At 41.5% G+C, this 20,079-nt stretch overlaps 2 protein-coding genes across 2 annotated transcripts; both read right to left on the bottom strand.

The window, feature by feature from the left end:
- Positions 1–2,189: 2,189 nt before the first annotated feature.
- LOC136437085 (uncharacterized) lies at positions 2,190–6,012 on the bottom strand. Its single transcript, XM_066431551.1, has 5 exons — positions 5,525–6,012; positions 5,251–5,304; positions 4,921–5,033; positions 4,405–4,601; positions 2,190–4,170 (listed from the first exon to the last, which is right to left on the bottom strand). The coding sequence occupies exons 1-5, from the start codon at positions 5,633–5,635 to the stop codon at positions 4,028–4,030; spliced, it is 618 nt and encodes a 205-aa protein (XP_066287648.1). The 5' UTR covers positions 5,636–6,012; the 3' UTR covers positions 2,190–4,027.
- Positions 6,013–6,067: 55 nt separating this feature from the next.
- On the bottom strand, positions 6,068–18,256 carry LOC136437620 (transient-receptor-potential-like protein). Its single transcript, XM_066432243.1, has 14 exons — positions 18,132–18,256; positions 16,554–16,737; positions 15,790–15,875; positions 14,822–15,062; positions 14,121–14,336; positions 13,746–13,832; positions 13,139–13,246; positions 10,981–11,186; positions 10,594–10,721; positions 8,949–9,098; positions 8,595–8,724; positions 7,343–7,558; positions 6,696–6,891; positions 6,068–6,211 (listed from the first exon to the last, which is right to left on the bottom strand). The coding sequence occupies exons 1-14, from the start codon at positions 18,254–18,256 to the stop codon at positions 6,068–6,070; spliced, it is 2,217 nt and encodes a 738-aa protein (XP_066288340.1).
- Positions 18,257–20,079: the final 1,823 nt, after the last annotated feature.

The following is a 20,079-nucleotide window of genomic DNA, read 5'->3' as shown; positions in this document are numbered from 1 at the left end:
AAGCTTCCTAATGACAATCTACAGGAAGCCAAAGCTGGCCTACAACAGGCATATAACCTTGTTACGGAGGAAGAATTAGACTCCATGATACAGCGTGTTGAAGAAGCTGATACCAGTAGTAGAGACAGGGAGGGTTGGCGACTTATTAACAACATCACAGGAAGAAAAACTGTAAATAAGTCTGTACTAAAAGGAACAGGTAAAGAAGACCGTCTGAAGAGGTGGGAAGAGCACTTTACTCAGTTATTAGGGAAGGATCCAGAAATCAATGGTTGTCCAGACGATCCAATACCTCCTGTGTTTCAAAATCTTGACATTCGCACCGACCCATTCACTAAGGAAGAGTACACTGCAGTAAAGAAAAGACTATCACTTGGAAAATCTCCTGGGCCTGACGGTATTCCACTAGATGTACTGAAATTGTGTGACTTTGATGACATTTTACTAGAGTTCTGTAACAAATTGTTCCAAGGGGAGAAACCTGAGCAGTGGTCTGTTGGGAATTTTGTTCCTATACCTAAATCTGGTGATCTAAGAGACTATGCTAACTACAGAGGCATAATGCTCACCAGTATAGCAGCAAAGATCACAAACAAGATGATCTTAAATCGGATTCAACCAACGATAGACAGGTTACTAAGACCTAACCAAAACGGATTTCGCTCTGGGCGCTCTACCACCTCGCAAATACTAGCACAAAGAAGGCTGATCGAAGGGGTTTTGAATTACAACCTTGAAGCAATTATTATATTTGTTGACTTTCGTAAAGCCTTCGACAGTATACACAGAGGGAAACTGATGAACATATTGAGGGCTTATGGCATTCCTGATATTCTGGTGGATGTCATAAACATTCTACATCAAAACACACGAGCGCGAGTACTTACACCTGATGGGGAAACCGAACTATTTAACATCACTGCAGGAGTTTTACAAGGTGACACACTGGCAACCTATCGTTTTGTAATAGATCTAGACTATGTTATGCGAGAGACCCTGGGTAACCAAGATCTAGAACTGGGCTTTGAGCTTGAGAGAAGGAAAAGCAGACGGCATCCACCAGTCGTCATAAACGACCTAGATTTTGCGGATGACATCGCGCTATTAGCAGAGAAATTGCAACAAGCACAGGAATTACTGCTTCGAATGGAAAATGAAGCCGGTAAAGTGGGTCTGCATCTAAATGCTAAAAAAACTAAAATGATGACCTTCAACCTGAAAATACCTGCTTTAATTCAAACCAGAAGTGGTGATACCGTGGAAGTGGTCAAAAACTTTAAATACCTCCGTTCTCAGATGGAAAACTCTGAGACAGACTTTGGAGTCAGAAAAGCCCTTGCCTGGAACAGCTGCCACAAGTTAAGCAAGATATGGAAATCCCAGCTTCCACGCAGGATTGAAGTGAGGCTATTTATTGCCACCGTGGAGTCAGTCTTGTTGTACGGCTCAGAAACGTGGACCTTAACAAAGTCGCTCGAAAAAAGGCTAAATGGCTGCTATACTCGCATGCTACGAATGTGCCTCAACGTGTCATGGCAGCAAAAGCTCACAAACCAGCAGTTGTACCAAGATCTACCATCTGTCGCGAAGAAAGTTCAACAGCGCAGAATGAAACTGGCTGGTCACTGTATTAGACATCCCGAAATACCTGCACACCATCTTGTTCTGTGGGAGCCCTCTACTAAAGGAAAAAGAAGTAGGGGTAGACCCAGAGTCACCTACTTATACAATCTACGTAGTGACACAAACTTACAAGATACTAAGGAACTACGAAGGGCCATGGAGGATAAAGTGCTATGGAGGAAGCTCTCAGGATTGGTTCGAGCGGGAGCTCGAACTAAGTAAGTAAGTAAGTACTTATCTGGTTATGTCCTTCATTGTAAAGGGCAAGTCGAGGCTACTGTTTCTATTTCGAGCAGTAATAATGGTGTTATGTAAGCTTAATGAAAAAAAAATGGCGAAACGCGTCAATTAAGCTCTTACAAAGCTGTAATTCATCCGATAATAGTTCGCAGTTGCCTCTGTAGTGTCTTTGATAGTATACTACATACTGTGACGAAATGCGTCAAGCTCTAACAAAGCTGTAATTCATCCAATAATAGTTCGCAGTTGCCTCTGTAGTGTCTTTGATAGTATACATGCTACATACTGAGACTGATTAAAACACATACGAAATTCGGGCAAATCACTCTTTTGTGACAGATTTTTATTCATTCGTTTTCGTAACGTACGTCAAAGTTAAAAACTTGCGACAGGCATAAATGGCACCTGGGCTTGAGATATGGTCCACCTGGACAAACTCCCCTGCTTGTTTCATGTTGACCTCACCGGTAGGTATAAATCATCGATAAAATTCTATTCAAGAAACGCGTTTTTCAACATTTAAATACAGTACCTATCTGAGTGTGCTATTGGGATTTGCGACAGGTCTTTTTTGACGGTTACAAACCAAAGTAATGTCCTTAACGACCTAAAAATAGCCTGCCATGAAGGTAAAAAGGGTACTAATCGTATTTCTTATATCTAATGGTGACATTAAACTACCAAAGTCCAAGACAATGTGCGATTTAACATTTAGCTACATGGATATTCTTGTGCGACAGCAGTTGCACACGTTAACGGAGAATGGGCGTGACATCTCCAGCCTCCCCGTGAGACAACTTGTGATGTCCCTGCCTGCAGGTTATGGACATTCCGCTAGATATCAACATTAAGAATTTCCTGAAATTACATAAAACATAATGCTATTATTTAATAACATAGAAATTTTCACAAAATAATCGCACTTCGGATGTTATTGAACATCGAACCATCAAAATTTCATACCCCCAGCTTTTGATTCTTCCCACCAGGTAATTACATTAATCAGTGACTTGCCCAGTCATGACGTCACAATGAACATGGCATTGGCAGCCGATTTGGAACTTTGCACTGCGGCTCGGAAAGAACGTTATTTTTGCAAGCAAGCAAAATAGATATTGTTTTGTCCTTTAATTGATTGCTAACGTTATCACCATGATTAAGCACTGTTTGCTCATCAAATAATGTTTTTCGCAAGCCGTGGTGTGAGGTTCCGAACCGGCTACGGTGTTCATTGTGACGTCATGACTGGGCATTAGTCACTGATCAATGTAATCATCTGGTGAGAAGATCAGATAAGAATAAAGCGAAATGGAAATATGGTTTCTGATCGTCCAATGTTAAATAACATCAGAAGGGTATGCATTTGTTTTAAACGTTTACTAAGTATGTTCCTTGAATGATTCTACTCCTATTTCAGATAACAAAAAAATGTTGTATTTTGGTGTCTTATGCCCTTTAATTAAGTTTAAGTCTACCCCCAATTGAATTTGACTGTTTTTTTTTCCTTTCCTTTTCTTGTCCAATGACTCTTAAGTCGTTATATGCTGATTTTGAAAACCGTGGTAAGCATCTGTCCTTGTCAGTCTTAGCATCTTAAGACACGGTAATCTTCGCTAAGACAAGTCAGATGTTTCTTTATGCACGCAAAACCCTAAGCATGCCTTGTACATGTATTACTAGATAACCAGACGGTATCCAGAAGCAAGAAAGGGGAGGTCACCTAGTAGTTTATAGCTAATATGCGTACATTTCATCCTTTTTGTGTGCATTTAGCGTCTTTGTCTTTCCCATCTTACAATGTAACATTTGAATACGCGTACGGACACCACTGGGCTCCTCCTTTTTCCGTGTGCATTTGTGTATGTAAATGTTTGTGTGGGTGCGTGTCCCAGTACGTGTGTGTTTATGTGTGTTTCTTTGTGTCATTCTGCGTTTTTCTAATTTGTCCGCGGGTGTGTGTGTGTATGGTTGTATTTGTTTATATAATATTGTGTGTGAAGCTATATCTCTGTTTTCTTGTGTGCCTGTGTGTCCTAATGCATGTGTGTTATGGCTAATTGTGTGTGTGCTTGTGTGTGTGTTACCGTGTTTATGGGTGTGTCATATTTTGTGTGTGTGTGTGTGTGTGTGTGTGTGTGTGTGTGTCTGTCTGTGAGAGAGAGGGTCACGTCGGGAGTAACGGATGTGACGTAACACCTCCAGTGCCGTCCCTATCGACCTGCTCCGTGAGTGTCTGACGTAACATCCGGTAGAGGTCATCCCGCAGCATTGGGATGAGCTTCTGGCAGAAACGGTTTACCCTAGGCCCTAAACAGAAAAGGCTTTCATAATGTGTTTTTTTAGTACTTCTAAGTTAGCATGTACTTAGTCACATCTAGACTTTTAAATCAACCGCGAATGCCCCCATCAAACTTATTTTGCGAAATATCCTACGGGAAAAATAAAACTATAATCGTACAATGCACTCTCGGGTCTGATTGGTGATCACAAGAGAATTGTTTTGAATACAGAGAAGCTCAGTGAGTGGCTTGTTTATCTCACCTTGTGAAGCAATCGCGCCTGGAGCTCCTTGCGGCTTTGTCGAGGCTGCAGGTGTGGATTCTGCTGTGCCTGTGGCAGAACCAGTTTGCCTTCTCACGGCTGCCGCCTTGCGGATCTCGGCGGTAACGTCCCGTAGTAACTGCATCTCAACGACTTCCCGGCTGGCGTCCTTCCGCCTGTACTCTCGCATCTCAAACCTACAAGCAAAAGAAAAAAAAAAAAATCACACTTATGAATTCCAAAATTTATTTGCTATTATATTTCAAAATGTCAGAAGGTACTATGTAGCACTTTTCAATTTATTTTTCGACTTGATGCTGATTGTATGCAAATCTTTTAAATGTACATTTCAATATAAAATGCACTATACACAATCTATATATCCGTTTATCAAGACACCTCTATGTAGTCATCTAGTAGTTTCTAAGGACTACATATGATAGTTGTATCTATAGAATATATATGATAAATATAAAAAAAATATAGTCATAAAATCCATCGATAACTAGGCGTCACCTAAGACTGGAGATGTCCTGTTTCATCTCCGCTATGATGTCATCAGCAATCATGTCCGATTGCCGGGCCTTGTAGTGATGGATGTAGCGACGGATTAGCCTCTTCAGAACGGACTAAACAAACAAAAAGACATTATCACAGGCAAACAAACATTCTAAGAAAATCATCCGTACCTACATGACGTACCTATTCTGACTTTGTCATTTTGGTGATAGATAAACATTGCCCTGCACTTCATACGATGTCTTCAGAGTTATAATAACAGTTTTACTGTAATAATAGTTACTTAGAAATTGAATAAGATATTTGAAAAAAAAAGCTAATTATCACCTGATAGTTCCCCCATGTCTCTTCACCTCTTTCCCTCACACTTGGGGTACCGGCCTAATATAGAGTGGGCATATATATTTCAGACAGAACTCATGTTTATATCGGTGCAACTAACCAAGGCATACAAGTATTACAAGATATCACTGAAACTTTAACCCCGTTTGAAATCTTGATATTTACGCCACCAGGTGGCCAAGGAACAAATAAAAGGAACTAAAGCTCACTAAATGATACGTGTCTAAATGCGAAACATTCTTACAAACGACTTCCTTACGGTTGGGGCTAAGGTCGCTGTTGCTTCACTAGGTGCAGCATCAGCTAGTGCCGCTAGGCGTACAGTGCCTGATCCGTTACTACCCCTTCTCCCCGGAAACGTCTGTGCCATTTCCCACCAGACCGCCACCCTCTCTCGAACAGCTCGATACACGTACTGTCAAAAATACACTATTAGCGGCGCCGTACGCGTCTGCAACAAAGCGTTAAATCAATGCATCTGTTTCCTGTCTAAGCTTGATTATCTCTCCGGTCAAGAAAAACTGAATGAGCTGTTCACACCCTAAAATCTTTTTCCTTTTCTACTATATCAGAGCAATAAGTAGTGGACAAAAATGAATCCCCGTCCAAAGTATCGCAGGAAATTCAGGTATCATTCAATAAGTCACCTCACATTTCTGATTGCGCATATGCAGTCACGATGCATTGTTTCTAAATGTCAAAGTTTAAGGCGCCTAACCCGATAACTCGAAGGGACCCTGACATTTGACCTTAGCCATAGTACATCGTAATGATTATTTTATATGATAGTTAATAAAGTAAGTTAAAAATGCCTCGCCTTTAGAAAGTAGTAGATTGACTTGGGGGTGACGATGACGTTGTACGGAGGTGGTAAGGTTGTCCCGTCATCAAAGTAGCTCATCCAGAGTTTGGTTCTTGCGTACTTCCACTCCATGTCAGCGTGAGTCTGTGAAAGAGACAGTCGAGTTGGTGTTAAATTGCTGCATTGTGTAAATGAAAAAAAGTATGCGTTGTGTTAAGGTTCAATTCAATAGTAACCACGAAAATATATATCATTGCTATCTGTTCATAATTTGTCTGATACACTAATATAAAAGATGTGGCATTTTTAACGTGTTAAAGACGGTCATTAATAAACCTTAGCAAGAAAATTTATATTTTCAACATAAGCGAAAAATTCGACAATTTCTCACACAGTTAATGTTAGACGAAAAATCCATATCGACCATCTTTGCCAAGGTAACAGATGAGCGATAGCTCAGAGAAAGTGACATTCCTGAAGAGAAACGTGTGCAACTAGTCAAAGGTTGTTGGAAGTCGGTACCGTGTCCCATCTCATTCTCTTGTGTGAATGTTGAATTTTTCCATACTGTTACAGCGACATCTTATATATGTTAGTTGTAGTGATAATCTTCTGTCTAAAAGCTTACCTCTATGTCCTGGTAAGAGTCTGACATGGTGGCGATCAGCTGGTTGAGCAGGATGACGACTGCGGCAATCTGGTAAGCCCCCAGCAGCAGGGAGCCGGTGGAGACCAGGAAGGCGTTCTTCTCCTGCATGTCTAACGTCTCCTGACCGATCAGTTTGAACAGCGACCAGAACAGCGTCATCAGCGCATCGTCAAACCTGCATTTGTGACGTTTATAAAAACGCATTTTGTTCTACATGTATTACTAAATTTGTAAAGTTGAATGTAGTGTTTCATAGATTGATAAAACTTGTTATTTGGGAAAGCTGATGCCCCGATTTCCCAAAGCACGGGGGCTTACGTAAATGTTACACGAGCAGCAGGTCAAAGGTTGGTTGGAAGTGGGCATCACCCCCGTGCAATCGTTCTGTGTTGAGTTTTTCGATATTGTTAGAGCTTTCTTACGAGGACATGAGGAACTTTATGGGGGTGCCTTGTATTTAGATATCATGTCTCTAGCTATCTAATAACCATTTTGGAATTTACAAATATGTCAGAGTGGTAGATAGGGCATCGGGTACAGGGTAGGGGAACCACATATAGAAAATGGGGTTCGATACTAGGCTATCGATGCGCAGCAGACTTTTACGTGAAGTGCACTTTACTCACGTTAGGAACTCGGTGGGGTTGCCCCGGCAGACCCTCTGCCCTCCCTCCTCCTCACACACCTCCGTGTCGCGGTAGAACCCGTACAGCTGGCTGAACCCCACGGCAAACGACGCCATGATGAGGAAGAACACCGACAGGAACTTGCCGACGTCCAGAATCATACAGCCTAGGGTGATCTGCAGCGGGCCAAGGTGAGGATTGGCTGGAGGGGGAACAGTTTAAACGTTACTAATTAACGGGCCGAGATGAGGATTGGCTGGAGGGGGAACAGTTTAAACGTTACTAATTAACGGGCCGAGGTGAGGATTGGCTGGAGGGGAACAGTTAAAACGTTACTAATCAACGGGCCGAGGTGAGGATTGGCTGGAGGGAGAACAGTTTAAACGTTACTAATTAACGGGCCGAGGTGAGGATTGGCTGGAGGGGGAACAGTTTAAACGTTACTAATTAACGGGCCGAGGTGAGGATTGGCTGGAGGGGGAACAGTTTAAACGTTACCAATCAACGTATACCAAGGTGAGGATTGGCTGGAGGGAAAACAAGTAAAACGTTACCAAACAGCGTACCGAGGTGACGATTGGCTGGAGTGGAACAATTTAAACGTTACCGATCAGCGGATGGAGGTGAGGATTGGCTGGAGTGGAACAATTAAAACGTTACCAATCAACGTATACCAAGGTGAGGATTGGCTGGAGGGAAAACAAGTAAAACGTTACCAAACAGCGTACCGAGGTGACGATTGGCTGGAGGGGAACAGTTTAAACGTTACCGATCAGCAGATGGAGGTGAGGATTGGCTGGAGACAAAAAGAGTTTAGACGTTACCGATCGGTGGGAAAATCAGTGCGATTCGCTGAAGAGGCAACTTTTCGAACGTTACTTATCGACACATCAGTCTAGACGTCTGTGTAACGAAAACTCTCTCTATTTATGTCTCTACGCATGGAGCTCCTTTTCACCAAGTCTGTAGCCGTTCACCTCTTAGCTAAGAGACTGCTTTCCGAAAGTAACAATAAGCGGTCAAGATTCCCTGTTACCATGGAAACTAGTCTAAATAACCTTCACGTCCATGGTAACTGACAGTAACAAGTCTGATATGCGTATTCATAAATCAATTGGATATGTATACATACGACGTCGTTTATCCTCGATTCTCTTAACTTGGAGACAAGCAATCAAGCTTTAAGGGCCCATACGTCAAACATCTTCTTTTTTCAATCCCAGTTGATAACTTCCAAACGATACAAACGAACTAACTCTGGAACAGATAGATGACACGGAAGAAGCTAAAGACATTGGCCACGGCAAACAACCCCTCCGAGATGAGAGTGGGATCGTCCGAGGGCCAGTTCTTCCGTTCAGTCTCCATGGGAACGTCCGTTCCTGAGTTAAAGGGAAAACTAATTATGAATGTATCACGTCAGATGTTCCTAGACATGCATATTTCATTGGATCATAACTCCCATGAGATGAGATTCGAACGGACGGCCCTCTGACTGAATATGGATATTACAAAGCACTGAACCATAATCAGGGGCACATTTCTAGAATTTTGTAGAGTTTATTTTTACGAATAGATCTAGTCTAATGTGAAAAAAAACACACACCTGACATTGCCCTAACGTAGGCTACTACGCGGAGGGATATTGTTGCCAGGTAGAGTGAGTTCATGATGAAGTCCATCCAGTTCCAGTAGTCCCGGATGTACAGGTGCAGGCCCATGTTCCACAGTTGCTTGCACTCGCTCCAGACCAGCCCTGAAAAGACAAATTAACTTCGAATCTGAATACGAGGCATAAAAATGGTACTCCTCCCGGTAGGCTGACTGTTAGCACTATCAATTAAGAGCCTTAAAGTTTAAACAATACAAATATTTTCATTTATTATACAATATTATAGCAAGAATAATCAGAACCTAGAGTATGCCACCCCCTGCTGGAGTGCAGCGCACACACAGAAACAGTCTGCCGCCCTAGAACGTGTGCAGAAACAGGCCTGCAAGGTTATACTAGGACGGACTTACAACTCATACACTGCTACCCTGAATCAGCTTAAGGTAACCTTCCAAGACTGTCAACTAGAAGACAACAGTTATGCACCGACTTTGCTGCTAAACTAGAACAGTCCCCACGTTTTCGCTCCTGGCTTCCACCCACCCGTGGTCAGCAACATGGCAAAAACCTTCGGAACGCGAGCCGCTATGGACAACCCTCTGGCACAAACCGATACACCAGAAGCGCCATTCCGGCCATCATCAGACTTTTAGATAGACTCTAGAGAACATTGTTATCACACATTCCTCGCACTGTTTGTCCCAAGCCAATCCCTAAGAGAGTGATCGTGAAATATTTTAAATAGTCTTCGTAAATGTTTTAACTGATATTGATTGTTTTAAAACATTTAATCTATGCCTGAAAGCTGTGTGACCCATAATGAATTATGTTGTATTTAGCCTCACAATTCAGTCTTGTAACGGCTGCCACGAGGCATGTATGTCAGACGATGACAAAATAAACCAGTCTACACAATACACAGAACCGTTGGATTCAATTAAAGAAAGTGCTTTTTAAGGTATTTATGTACAGGTATTGGTGCTTTACTAAATCCATCTTTGTAGAAATTGCCTATACTTAAAAATGATGACAAACTCTTAACTTTATCTTTCTTTCTTTATTTCGGGTATAAAAACAAACCCATAGGAACATAATACATATTTTTTATTTTTTTTATTTTTTATTCAAACATTTAAACAGAAATACAGAGTGACAAAAGGGGGCGCACTCAAGTGCAAGACTTATTTTGACGCTACCCCTTACATAAAAAAAAACATACATATTTTACAGAGAGAAATCAAGTACAAGTGAAAAGCAAAGGAAAATCACATCAGACAGAAAATAATACATTGTACTTAATATTACAAGAAAGGATAAGCGCAAGTCCAGTTTCCCACCCACTGATGAAATAGTTGGACACATTACAAAAAATGCCAGGACAACTGTGTTTTAAAAACGCTTAGTTGTAGTGATGAAGTTTTGGGTTGTTAATAGAATATTGGAGTTAACAACAGATGAATGTGAAGGACTACCACGGAGTAAAACGGAAACTTTAATACATATTTAAAAGAGTTATACGCTTAACACAAACACCAAATGACATACAAACACAAAGAGGTTTAAAACAAAACTAGATGCAGAATAGGACGTACACATTACAGATATTCACAAAACTCTGAAGCTCATAGCCAAACTTTACCTGCTACATAAACAACGATGATGACTTCCACGGTGGACGGCGGCGGGCCGCGCCTGTTGGTCATGTTCTCTTCCCGGGGGGAGGCCATGGTCAGCAGGATCAAGAACACCGCGAACGAACCCGCTTGGCTGAAATACATCGTTATTTTCACATGTATACATTAGTAAACGTTATATAGTTTGTCACCTTCTCGGTATCTTGTTCGGATACGCAAACCTGCACAAACGCATAAAATCTACCAACCGATATGTTAAAAAAAGGGACAAAAAAAATGAAAATCATACCATTTGATTAAAAAATTCAAATACTTCCCTGAGGCCTCGCGAAAAAAAAAATTGGCAGTTTTGATACCAAAAATTGTTACTTGGGCAAACAAAGTAATCTGACCTAACAAACTTGATGAAAGGGAAGCGCATGAACCTTCCCATGCGGCTGTGCGGAGAGATGACGTAACAGGCAGCGACAATCGGCATCAACGTCATTAGCATTACCACCACAAGCAGCTTGGCGAACACACTGCGCCTGCGCCAGCCGGGTAGGCCCTCGTACCACATGGATGTCAGTAGCTGCTGGCAATGAGGATGAGCTACAAACTGCAATGGGATATCAACTAATTATCACTAAGAATTACAAATATGACATAGCTTTTAGTTGTATAAAGGTCACAATTGCAAGGGGTACCAAATCATCGTTCCCTCACGTATCTAAATGACTAAAGATATCATATAGACGGCGCCTGAGGGAGGAAGCCTGTACTATAAAATCACCCAATAAATTCGGCTAGCGTAAACTACCTTGGTCAGTCTGCTACTGACTGCCGTGGTGTTCACATCGGTGGAGGCCTGGCTAAGATAGTCACCACCAACACAAGTTACTCTCTCAATAAACTTTTGAAATGTAGTCAGATAAGGAATTGATGTATGGCTATACATGAAGAAGTTAGCTTTATGTAAACCAGAAAATAAATGACAACACTGACTTACCATTCTCTGTTTGGTAGTATAAGTAAAGACATTGGCTGGCAGTTCTACAGAACTGGCTTTTAGAATACCATGAACACACCACAGCTACAAGCCATATTTCTAGACATACCACTACAAACATTTGAATTCAACTGCGAGGAGGGCATTTCCAAATTACAATTATAGATGCAGTTACACTTCGAAACAACTTTGAGAGGCTGATTTGAACGTTGATATTTGAACTCAAGGTTGATTTTCTAAAATCTGAAAGTTGTTTAGATTATGTAACTTTGTTACAATCATTCTGCGTCATTACCTTCGCCAAGAAGGTTATGCAGAGGGTAGCGTTTGTATGTATGTATGTATGTATGTAAGTATGTAAGTATGTATGTATGTATGTATGTATGTATGTATATATATATATATATATACGTATGTATGTATGTATGTGTGTATGTGTTTATGTGTTTATGTATGTATGTATGTATGTATATATGTATGTATGTATGTATGTATGTAGAAGACCGGAATAACTAAAGAACGCCTGGATGGATTGCCTTGATATTTAGTAGGTGTGAAGGTCTTGGTGAGACATGAAAATAGTTACATTTTGAGCCCCTAGCGGCTTGTTACGGTACTGCAGCGGAATGTTCTGGACATGCTATGGAACTGATTTTTGAGTGGTAGATAGTTCTTTGGACAGAGAGTAAGTGGTACATATAAGGGCCCCCTAGCGGCTTTTCTGGAACTGCAGGAGGAGGTTTTGCTTCAGACTGTGAAAGGGAATCAAGAAGGGCTTGATGGATGGTCATGCTTTTTGATAAGTGGATAGTTTGAGTGATGATTCACGTGATTAGATACTTATTATGCAAATCATTATCTTATTTGCATAATTAATGAGAAAAATTTATACATCAGCCAAATTCCATGATTCCGTGACATGTGTAACTGAGGAAGAGAGAAATATCAATAGATATCAACTATGCAAATGAAGACCTCATTTACATAATGGTCATGAGTTTTGGTACGTACATAACTTACGTGATGCTTTGTATGATTAGATGGCAGTTATGAAAATCAGATTTTGATTCGCATAATCAATGAGGCAAGTTTGAAAACTCTCTGTAATCCATGACATGACTATTCAAATATATGACATTTGTTACTGAGAAAGAGAGGAATGTTGATAGATAGTCATAAAGGTTAAAATCATTTGGCGAAGGTATGAGGTCGTGGAGCTCGAGTTCTGTATGGTTGCATAATGTAACTTTGAAAACCCGTAGAAAATATATTTGAATCTCGTTCACCAGTATTATGCCAATCTTCTTCTGCCATTGTTTCTAGCTTGATATTTTTATGTGTTTAGTTTATATGGAGGTCAATCCACCTTTCAAACTGCAGCAAGGCCAAAATGGGAATCACTTCCTAAATTAGTTTGTGGTTCTGGCCCCTGGGTTCAGAATCCGTCATTATAAAGGTTTCCATAAGAGGTTGTTTGGTACCGACATTCAATTGTATGTCCATTGCAGAGGTTCCTCATTGAACGCAGAATAGCTTGGAAAGATCAAATATTGCCGACAGACCTGTTTTTGTTCGTACTTGAGCGCCAACTTGAGTCGGTATAGACTCGGTCTCTGGTGGTCCTCACCTATCCCATCATCCTCCTCTACATCTTCATCCTCATCAGAGGCCTGCGGCAACAGAGCAAACTGAGCTTATTATTCTAATTACCTAACGGTCAAAATGTCAATACCCTGCAGTGTGTATGCCTGTTTTCCGAAAATAACATACCATGAATATGCGACAAAGATGTTAACAGGAAAACGAGAAAACGTGGCCTAATCATTATGCAGATATTAGTGGAAAAAAAAGAAATATATATTTACCGCAAAGATTTGAAAAACGCCGAGTACATATTTATCTGTGGATAAAATATTTCGCAGTCTCCATGCATTTTCTCCAATTTGATACATTTTATAAAACTTAACATTCACTTGTCTCTGTACTTCGAAATATACAAACAACAGCAAACAAAAATATTCATAAACGCCGAGTACATTTTCACCTCCTTGTGTGGAAAAGATATTTCGTAGTCTCCATAAAGGTTATCCAATTGAATAAATTTAGAGGACTGATCAGTTAATTCAAAGTAATATTCATTAACCTGTCTGTTGCCTTCAGAGGACGTACCTGGTTTAGGATGGTGTTGAGCTCCACGGAGCTGCGGCACTGATCCAGGAGCTCTACAGGGTACCTCCGACACTGCTCCGATAACTTCTGTAAAAAACGCCAAAATTCGGGTAAAAATTCATGTATATTTTCATAAAGTTTACTCAGCAAGTGTTTTACGCGCGCATACGCGTATATAAATTTCTGGATATGGAAACATTTTCTTCATTGCACTTCCGACCGGGGCCACAGTTAGGGGGAAATTTATTTTCAACTACCGTTTCACCCTCGTTCTTGCCCAACTCACAGACCTTCCCGACAGACCGTGGTCTCGCGAGAGAAGACTTTGGAAAGACTTCTATTTTACATGTAAGTGGTTAACACGGAGATGCTTACTAGGTATACTTCTTTAAACTCCCTTTCGTTGATCGCTAGGTGGCGCAAATCCCAGCTGAGCTTGAACGCCGTCAGGATAGGGTCGGATGACGTCAGCGAGATCCAAGATGGCGACGCCAGGGCCCGATAGGTCTCGATCCGGACTTTGGAGTAGCGAAGGCTGTCGTCCTTGTTGTTGTCTTTGCATCCGTTGCACAGGCATCCAGGCTTATGTGGCTGTTCAGCATGTACAGGACAGGCAAAGGTCAACGTCTTATGTCATTGATTATCTGATATGTACTGAAGATAAGAAATGATATCTCATGGCATGCATGTATGTACTCTGAAAACATTGTACATTGTACATTTGATTTTAATTTGTTCTAAAATCAAAAGAAAAGAAAAAAACTCTACGAGTTTGATATGATAAACTATTGCTAGTGAAATGAACATTTGCAAGTTGCCTGCCATCCCCTAAAAACTTATATGTTCACCACTCTTTGGGTACTTTCACCCTACTTCGAAAGTCACGCGTTTGTTAGGTCACGTGTTCGATACAAAGTGGGTCATCCATTTATCTATTTATTCAGCTTTACCACATTTGTGGAAGGATTGACATAACAGGTGACTATCACCTTTACAAGATGTCAACCCAGACCAGACTGTAAGGATGACTGGGTCATCCATCGTCATGAGGGTTTTATTGACAGATAGTATTTGACCACGTTGACAACCGACTCGAATGCGATCCTTTCTAACAAGGTATTTTGAATGATTTGACACAGAATCGTGCTGATTGAATCCCCTACGCTTGAGATGGTAGCGCCCCGTGCCAGCAGCAGCTGAAGGATCTCGAACTGGTTGAGCTGCGCGGCCAGGATGACGGGAGTGACGCTGGACGGGAAGTCCTCACATTCCGGAGTCACGCAGCTCCACCCAGCACCCAGCATGTCAGGCGTGATGCTGTGATATGCATAGTTTTAGTACTTTGAAAATAATCTTATCTATCTTACTATCATCCATTCAAGTATCCATTCATGCCTCCTTCCATTCATATATTTTTTTTTTTTAAATCCGTTGCAAGCACCATACAAAGCCAGTCAGCTGTTACACATGTACTGCTGCACGGGGTGCGATGCTCTTTAGTTCTGATGTTATTAAGTCATTAATGAAAAACAGAAATGTTGTTAAGTGTGTTGCTTCTTGGATTCTTTGATTTGTTTATGACGAATCATAAATGAATATATCGTGCCTCTAAAGATAGCCTCTAATCTCATACGAGGATTCATAACCATTATCCTTTAGCAAACTTGCTCAGCCAGAGTTGAGCATCATAAAACTGATTGAAGGCTATGATTCTTACCGTGAGACCACTGGGAGATCGTTTAAGTGTAAAAATTTTAATAGATTTTTTCAGTGGTCTGTGATGTCTGTCAATATTTGGGTGCACAATGATCTCCAAAGCATTTGTAGTTAATCATTCAAGGATATCCAAGGTCTTTCGATGGTCTCTGCCAATGATTTTCCCCCACAATCTCAATGACCAATTGCCACTGGTCATGATTGTTTTATCCAACGATGTCTACTTTGTGGGAAAAGGGGATTTATTATATTGAAAGCGATAGAATGAACAGGAAGATGTTTGGAAGTGCATGAAGCGCCTCCTAACGATGAGGAATGACTGCCTCACCTAGGATGGTTAACCATCATCTCCACGATACGATACACGCCCTCCCGTATGGCGTGAAGCAGCGCGTTTCCAATGTTGATGCCATCCTGTAGAGGGGGAGGGGTTTTCATTCATGTAACGTTACTTGTAACTAGACTAGGTCCTCATTACGTTCGCCAAGAATGTCAATATGTTTTCGGTGCCGTTTATGTGTTTATATGTTTATTTGTTGAAATCATAACTCAAGAAATTGTAAGTGGATCTGTATGATATTATCTATGTCGGTAGGGTTAGGGGAGGTCAAGTTTGATAAGGATGCCAATTAGTGATTTTCTACGCTGCTGCAGCGGAACGTCCGTTTTATATATAGTGTACTGAACATGCCAGTCGATCGAATGCCGGGTGTTTTACCAAGTTCCTACATGCATATAAGGGGGCTATAAAACCAATGTTTTTTTCCGCATGTTCCCCAATTGCTAAGTCGAACGAAACTTTACACATTAGCTAAGTCTTTTTCTACATATTACGCAGCGGCAAGGGGCACACTGTTTTGCTTTTATTTTCTGCAGCTTTAGACACTTTGCCTCAGGAAAGTACAGGAAATCTATCATTAACAATGCATTCAGCTAGATTCATTGTCATTTCATGCTCCACCCAAGAATCTGAACATGTGTAAGGAAACATGAACCGCCTTCTACAGGAAGAGGGGGAATTACAAGTTGACAGCCCTCGCTTATACTGAAAATGTGATCTTTGTATTGAACCGTTAAACAGGTGGAGTTTACCTGCTTCAGGAGTACCTCTACTATCTCCACGTTCTCTAAAGTGACGGCTGTGGTCAGGGCGCTGCGACCTAAGGCGGACTTGGCGTTGACATTGACCGGCTCAGGAGGCTGGAGACATCTGATCACATTCGCCTTGTCACCTCTCACCACCGCCTCAAGGAAAACACGCTCTTTGGATCGAAGCCTAAGAAAGAAATTAGAAAAAGAAAATGATCTCGAGTCAGTTGAGCTTACTGAGTAGTCGTTCTTCCACTGGTCGTGACAGCGAATTTCGACGCTATAGACAATACAATGAACGTATACAATAAGTGGCGTTGTGTGGTGCAATGGGTAGAACATTCGGCGTACATGTGGCGTTGTGTGGTGCAATGGGTAAAACAAGCAGACCCGAGTTCGATCCCCGGCTGCCCCCAGGCATGTCTGGACATGCGCCCCGACGTTATGCCCTTGGGAAAGGCACTTAACACAAAATTCCCTCACTTCATCCAGGTGAAAATGAGTTGGTAAATGACGTGGTTAGGGACGTCCCTCGGATAGGACGTTAAATGGAGGTCCCGTGTTGTGGGAGAGCCACACCCAGCGCACGATAAAGAACCCACATTGAAAAAGACTAGGGGCATGCCCCGGTGTGCGATGGTCCAAATCCTTCTGTCTGGAGTTGGTGATTCACTATAAACGAGTCACCCGGATGGGGGCCTGCTGGGGAACCTCCGTCTTGTGTTAGCCAACAGGGTATGCCACCCCGTAAGGGGCGGTATAACTCCGGCCGACGTTCCGTAGAAGGACGTCGACTGATGATGATGATGATGATACAATGAACAGTGGGCCACGGCTTAACGTTCCGGCCAAGGACAGCAACCGTGCATGTCGGGTAAGTAACAGAGGCACAGTCTGCGAACCCAACTCGATACGCCTTGGACATATCATATTGTCATCAGGCATTAGAAGACACATCGTTTTGGAGCAGGTAATATTTGCCGTAAAATATTTTTGTCCTTGGTTTTTCAGGAAGAATATTTTTCGTCTCAAGACAATTGGATTTTGTGCAACTACTTTACGATACCCCTAAAACACGTGGTACTGTTCTAAGACAGCGTTCCGAACTGCCATACATATTTGATAGGTCTAAAACTAATAAACCTAGATTTTGTACTCATTCTCAACTGTAATTGAGTAAAGAAAGAGAAATTGCGACCTTTCAAGGGTTTGAATCTCTCAATTCTGGGACTGCCACGCTAACAACGAGACCAACAAATGCCACATACTATCTTTACCTGCATACTCAGATCAGATCAAGACACATTCCACTTCACTGTAGATGATTGGAAGCGGTTCAAGGTTCAAAGCAGCTGGTAACTTGGAGGCCACGGTTCCAATCCGAGGGAGGGTATATCCTTGTTGGAGCTGTAACTTTTTTTCTTGGAAGGGACTTAAAATTGGCCCCGTATTCGAGGAGGTGCCTCGAGCACGTTATAACAGCTTGTTTAGTCAGATTGGCACCTACTAGTTGTGATGATACAAAATGGGTAATTTCGACCACCCCAACCCCTTTGCATCTCACACCACACCCTACGGTACCTTCCTGTGCAGTCCCCGGGAGTGTATGCCCTCGGCTCACTCGTGAATGAGAAGTCCCTGCACGAACTGTGCGAGTTCACCTCCGCCTCTTGACTCACACGTTTAGGCACCCCTCCCTCCGCCATCTTCGTCAGCATTCGGAACATTTCGTGACCAAACCGGTATCTCTGGTATAGGTTTTAATTTTGCATCGGTATTTTATATTGAGAAAATATACGAGCGGTTTGAATGGATGAATGACATGTTTATTCAGCAAGCAAATACGGGCTTCATGGTAGCCCTGAGGCCGAATCAACAGGCTTGTTTACAATTATAATACATCAAAAGTTTACCTGCTTACACAGGCCCAATATTGCATACAAAAGAAATGATATCTTAAGATAGATGCATTAGTATATGATCCAATTCGATTGTACTCATTAGACTATATCTTTATTATTCACTGTTAATGGAATTATGGGTTGACAAATTTCACCTCAATGCAATGTCGTAAACTGGCGGGTGCTCTGTTTCAGATTTTGAATAGACAATATCGTTTGATTCATACCAAAAAGATGTAGACAACAGTAAGAACGTGATAATAAAGTCAAATTTAAGAAGAAATACAACTGTAACATCTAGATGTAAGAAGGAATTGTGCCTTATTTGAAGGTATTTAAAACGGGGGAGGGGGTACTTAACTGTTTAACGTTACAGCGTTAGGCAAAATGTTGAATATGTTCGTCCATGGAAAGGTGGATGTCGATTGAAAAGCCGTAAACGGGTTTTTCAGCTACAATTGTTCAATAATGTATGACTTCGTGTGTATAATCAAGCGGCAGCGTCCAGTAAAAATTCTTTTGATTCTACGCAGTGGTCAGAATGTGGTGTCGGGTATTGCCCATGAATAATGCGATAGATTAACATTATTTAAAACACTGTGTGTGGCTCAACTAGGTTTAGATTTGTTTTAATCTCGAAAGGAGGTGATGTAAAGACACATTCTTTGAGGGGAAAATTATGTCACCTTAGTACCTCAGGCAAAGATTTTCGACATTGCCGCAAGGTGTATCATAATGTCGAAAAACGGGCGCATATATCGTAAAATACCATGTGTCCTAACACGGGGTGAGAGACTTGTGTATTGATGCTGTGGGTCCCAAACTCACACTGCTCCATTTTGACGTCAAATCTATCAGGCATCTGAAAATAAAGACCATAGAATGTCCAGGACAAAAGATTAAAAAAAAACAGAAGTTCAGCTGCTGTTCCAATTGATTTTGACCTTCCTCTTACCAACCCTTCCAACACACTAAATAGAATCGCAATCCATCCAGAAGTTCTTAAAGCTGAAGTTTTTCTTACCCAGGGCAAGTCATAAGGGAGTGCTCCTAGTGTGACCTGCCCTGCAGTTTAAGGGGTCGATTGACCCCCCATAAATTCATAAAAGGATTAGATGTCTGCCAGCCAGGAACAATAGCAGATTACCATACTAACTGTCAGAGAATTCATTTTTTTTCTGTACTGATTTTTCTAGCAATAGTATCAAACCATGCAGAATGGCTCAGAAAGTTGTTAAAAAGTCACATAGTCCAGGGAACTTTCAATCAGATAAGATCCCTTGGATAATCACGACAAAACTGTATACAACTTTCAGTTTTGGGGAAGCTGTTACACGCCAGAATGAGCAGTACCGATGGGCACTACATGGGGTTTTTCTATTTACCGGATATCGGTTTCGGGGTCAGATTGTGCGCCGCAACTGCCTGTTTTGGGACACAAATACGCATCAACCTTTTGTCATATTTGAGGTGCAGGTACCTTTAGGAAAGGTGAATACACCTGGACATAGATTATGCTAATGGTGACTTCATTGAATAATCTATGCAGAAACGTGTATTTTTCTTACCGTAAATGCTACTGAAGTCATATTTGATGTGTAGATACCATTTGGAAAGGTACCTTTAGA

Source organism: Branchiostoma lanceolatum, chromosome 6 (assembly GCF_035083965.1).
Source record: "Branchiostoma lanceolatum isolate klBraLanc5 chromosome 6, klBraLanc5.hap2, whole genome shotgun sequence".
NCBI classification, from domain to species: Eukaryota; Metazoa; Chordata; class Leptocardii; order Amphioxiformes; family Branchiostomatidae; genus Branchiostoma; species Branchiostoma lanceolatum.
The sequence above is the reverse complement of the archived record's forward strand: the minus strand, read 5'-3'. Positions and strand labels throughout refer to the sequence as shown.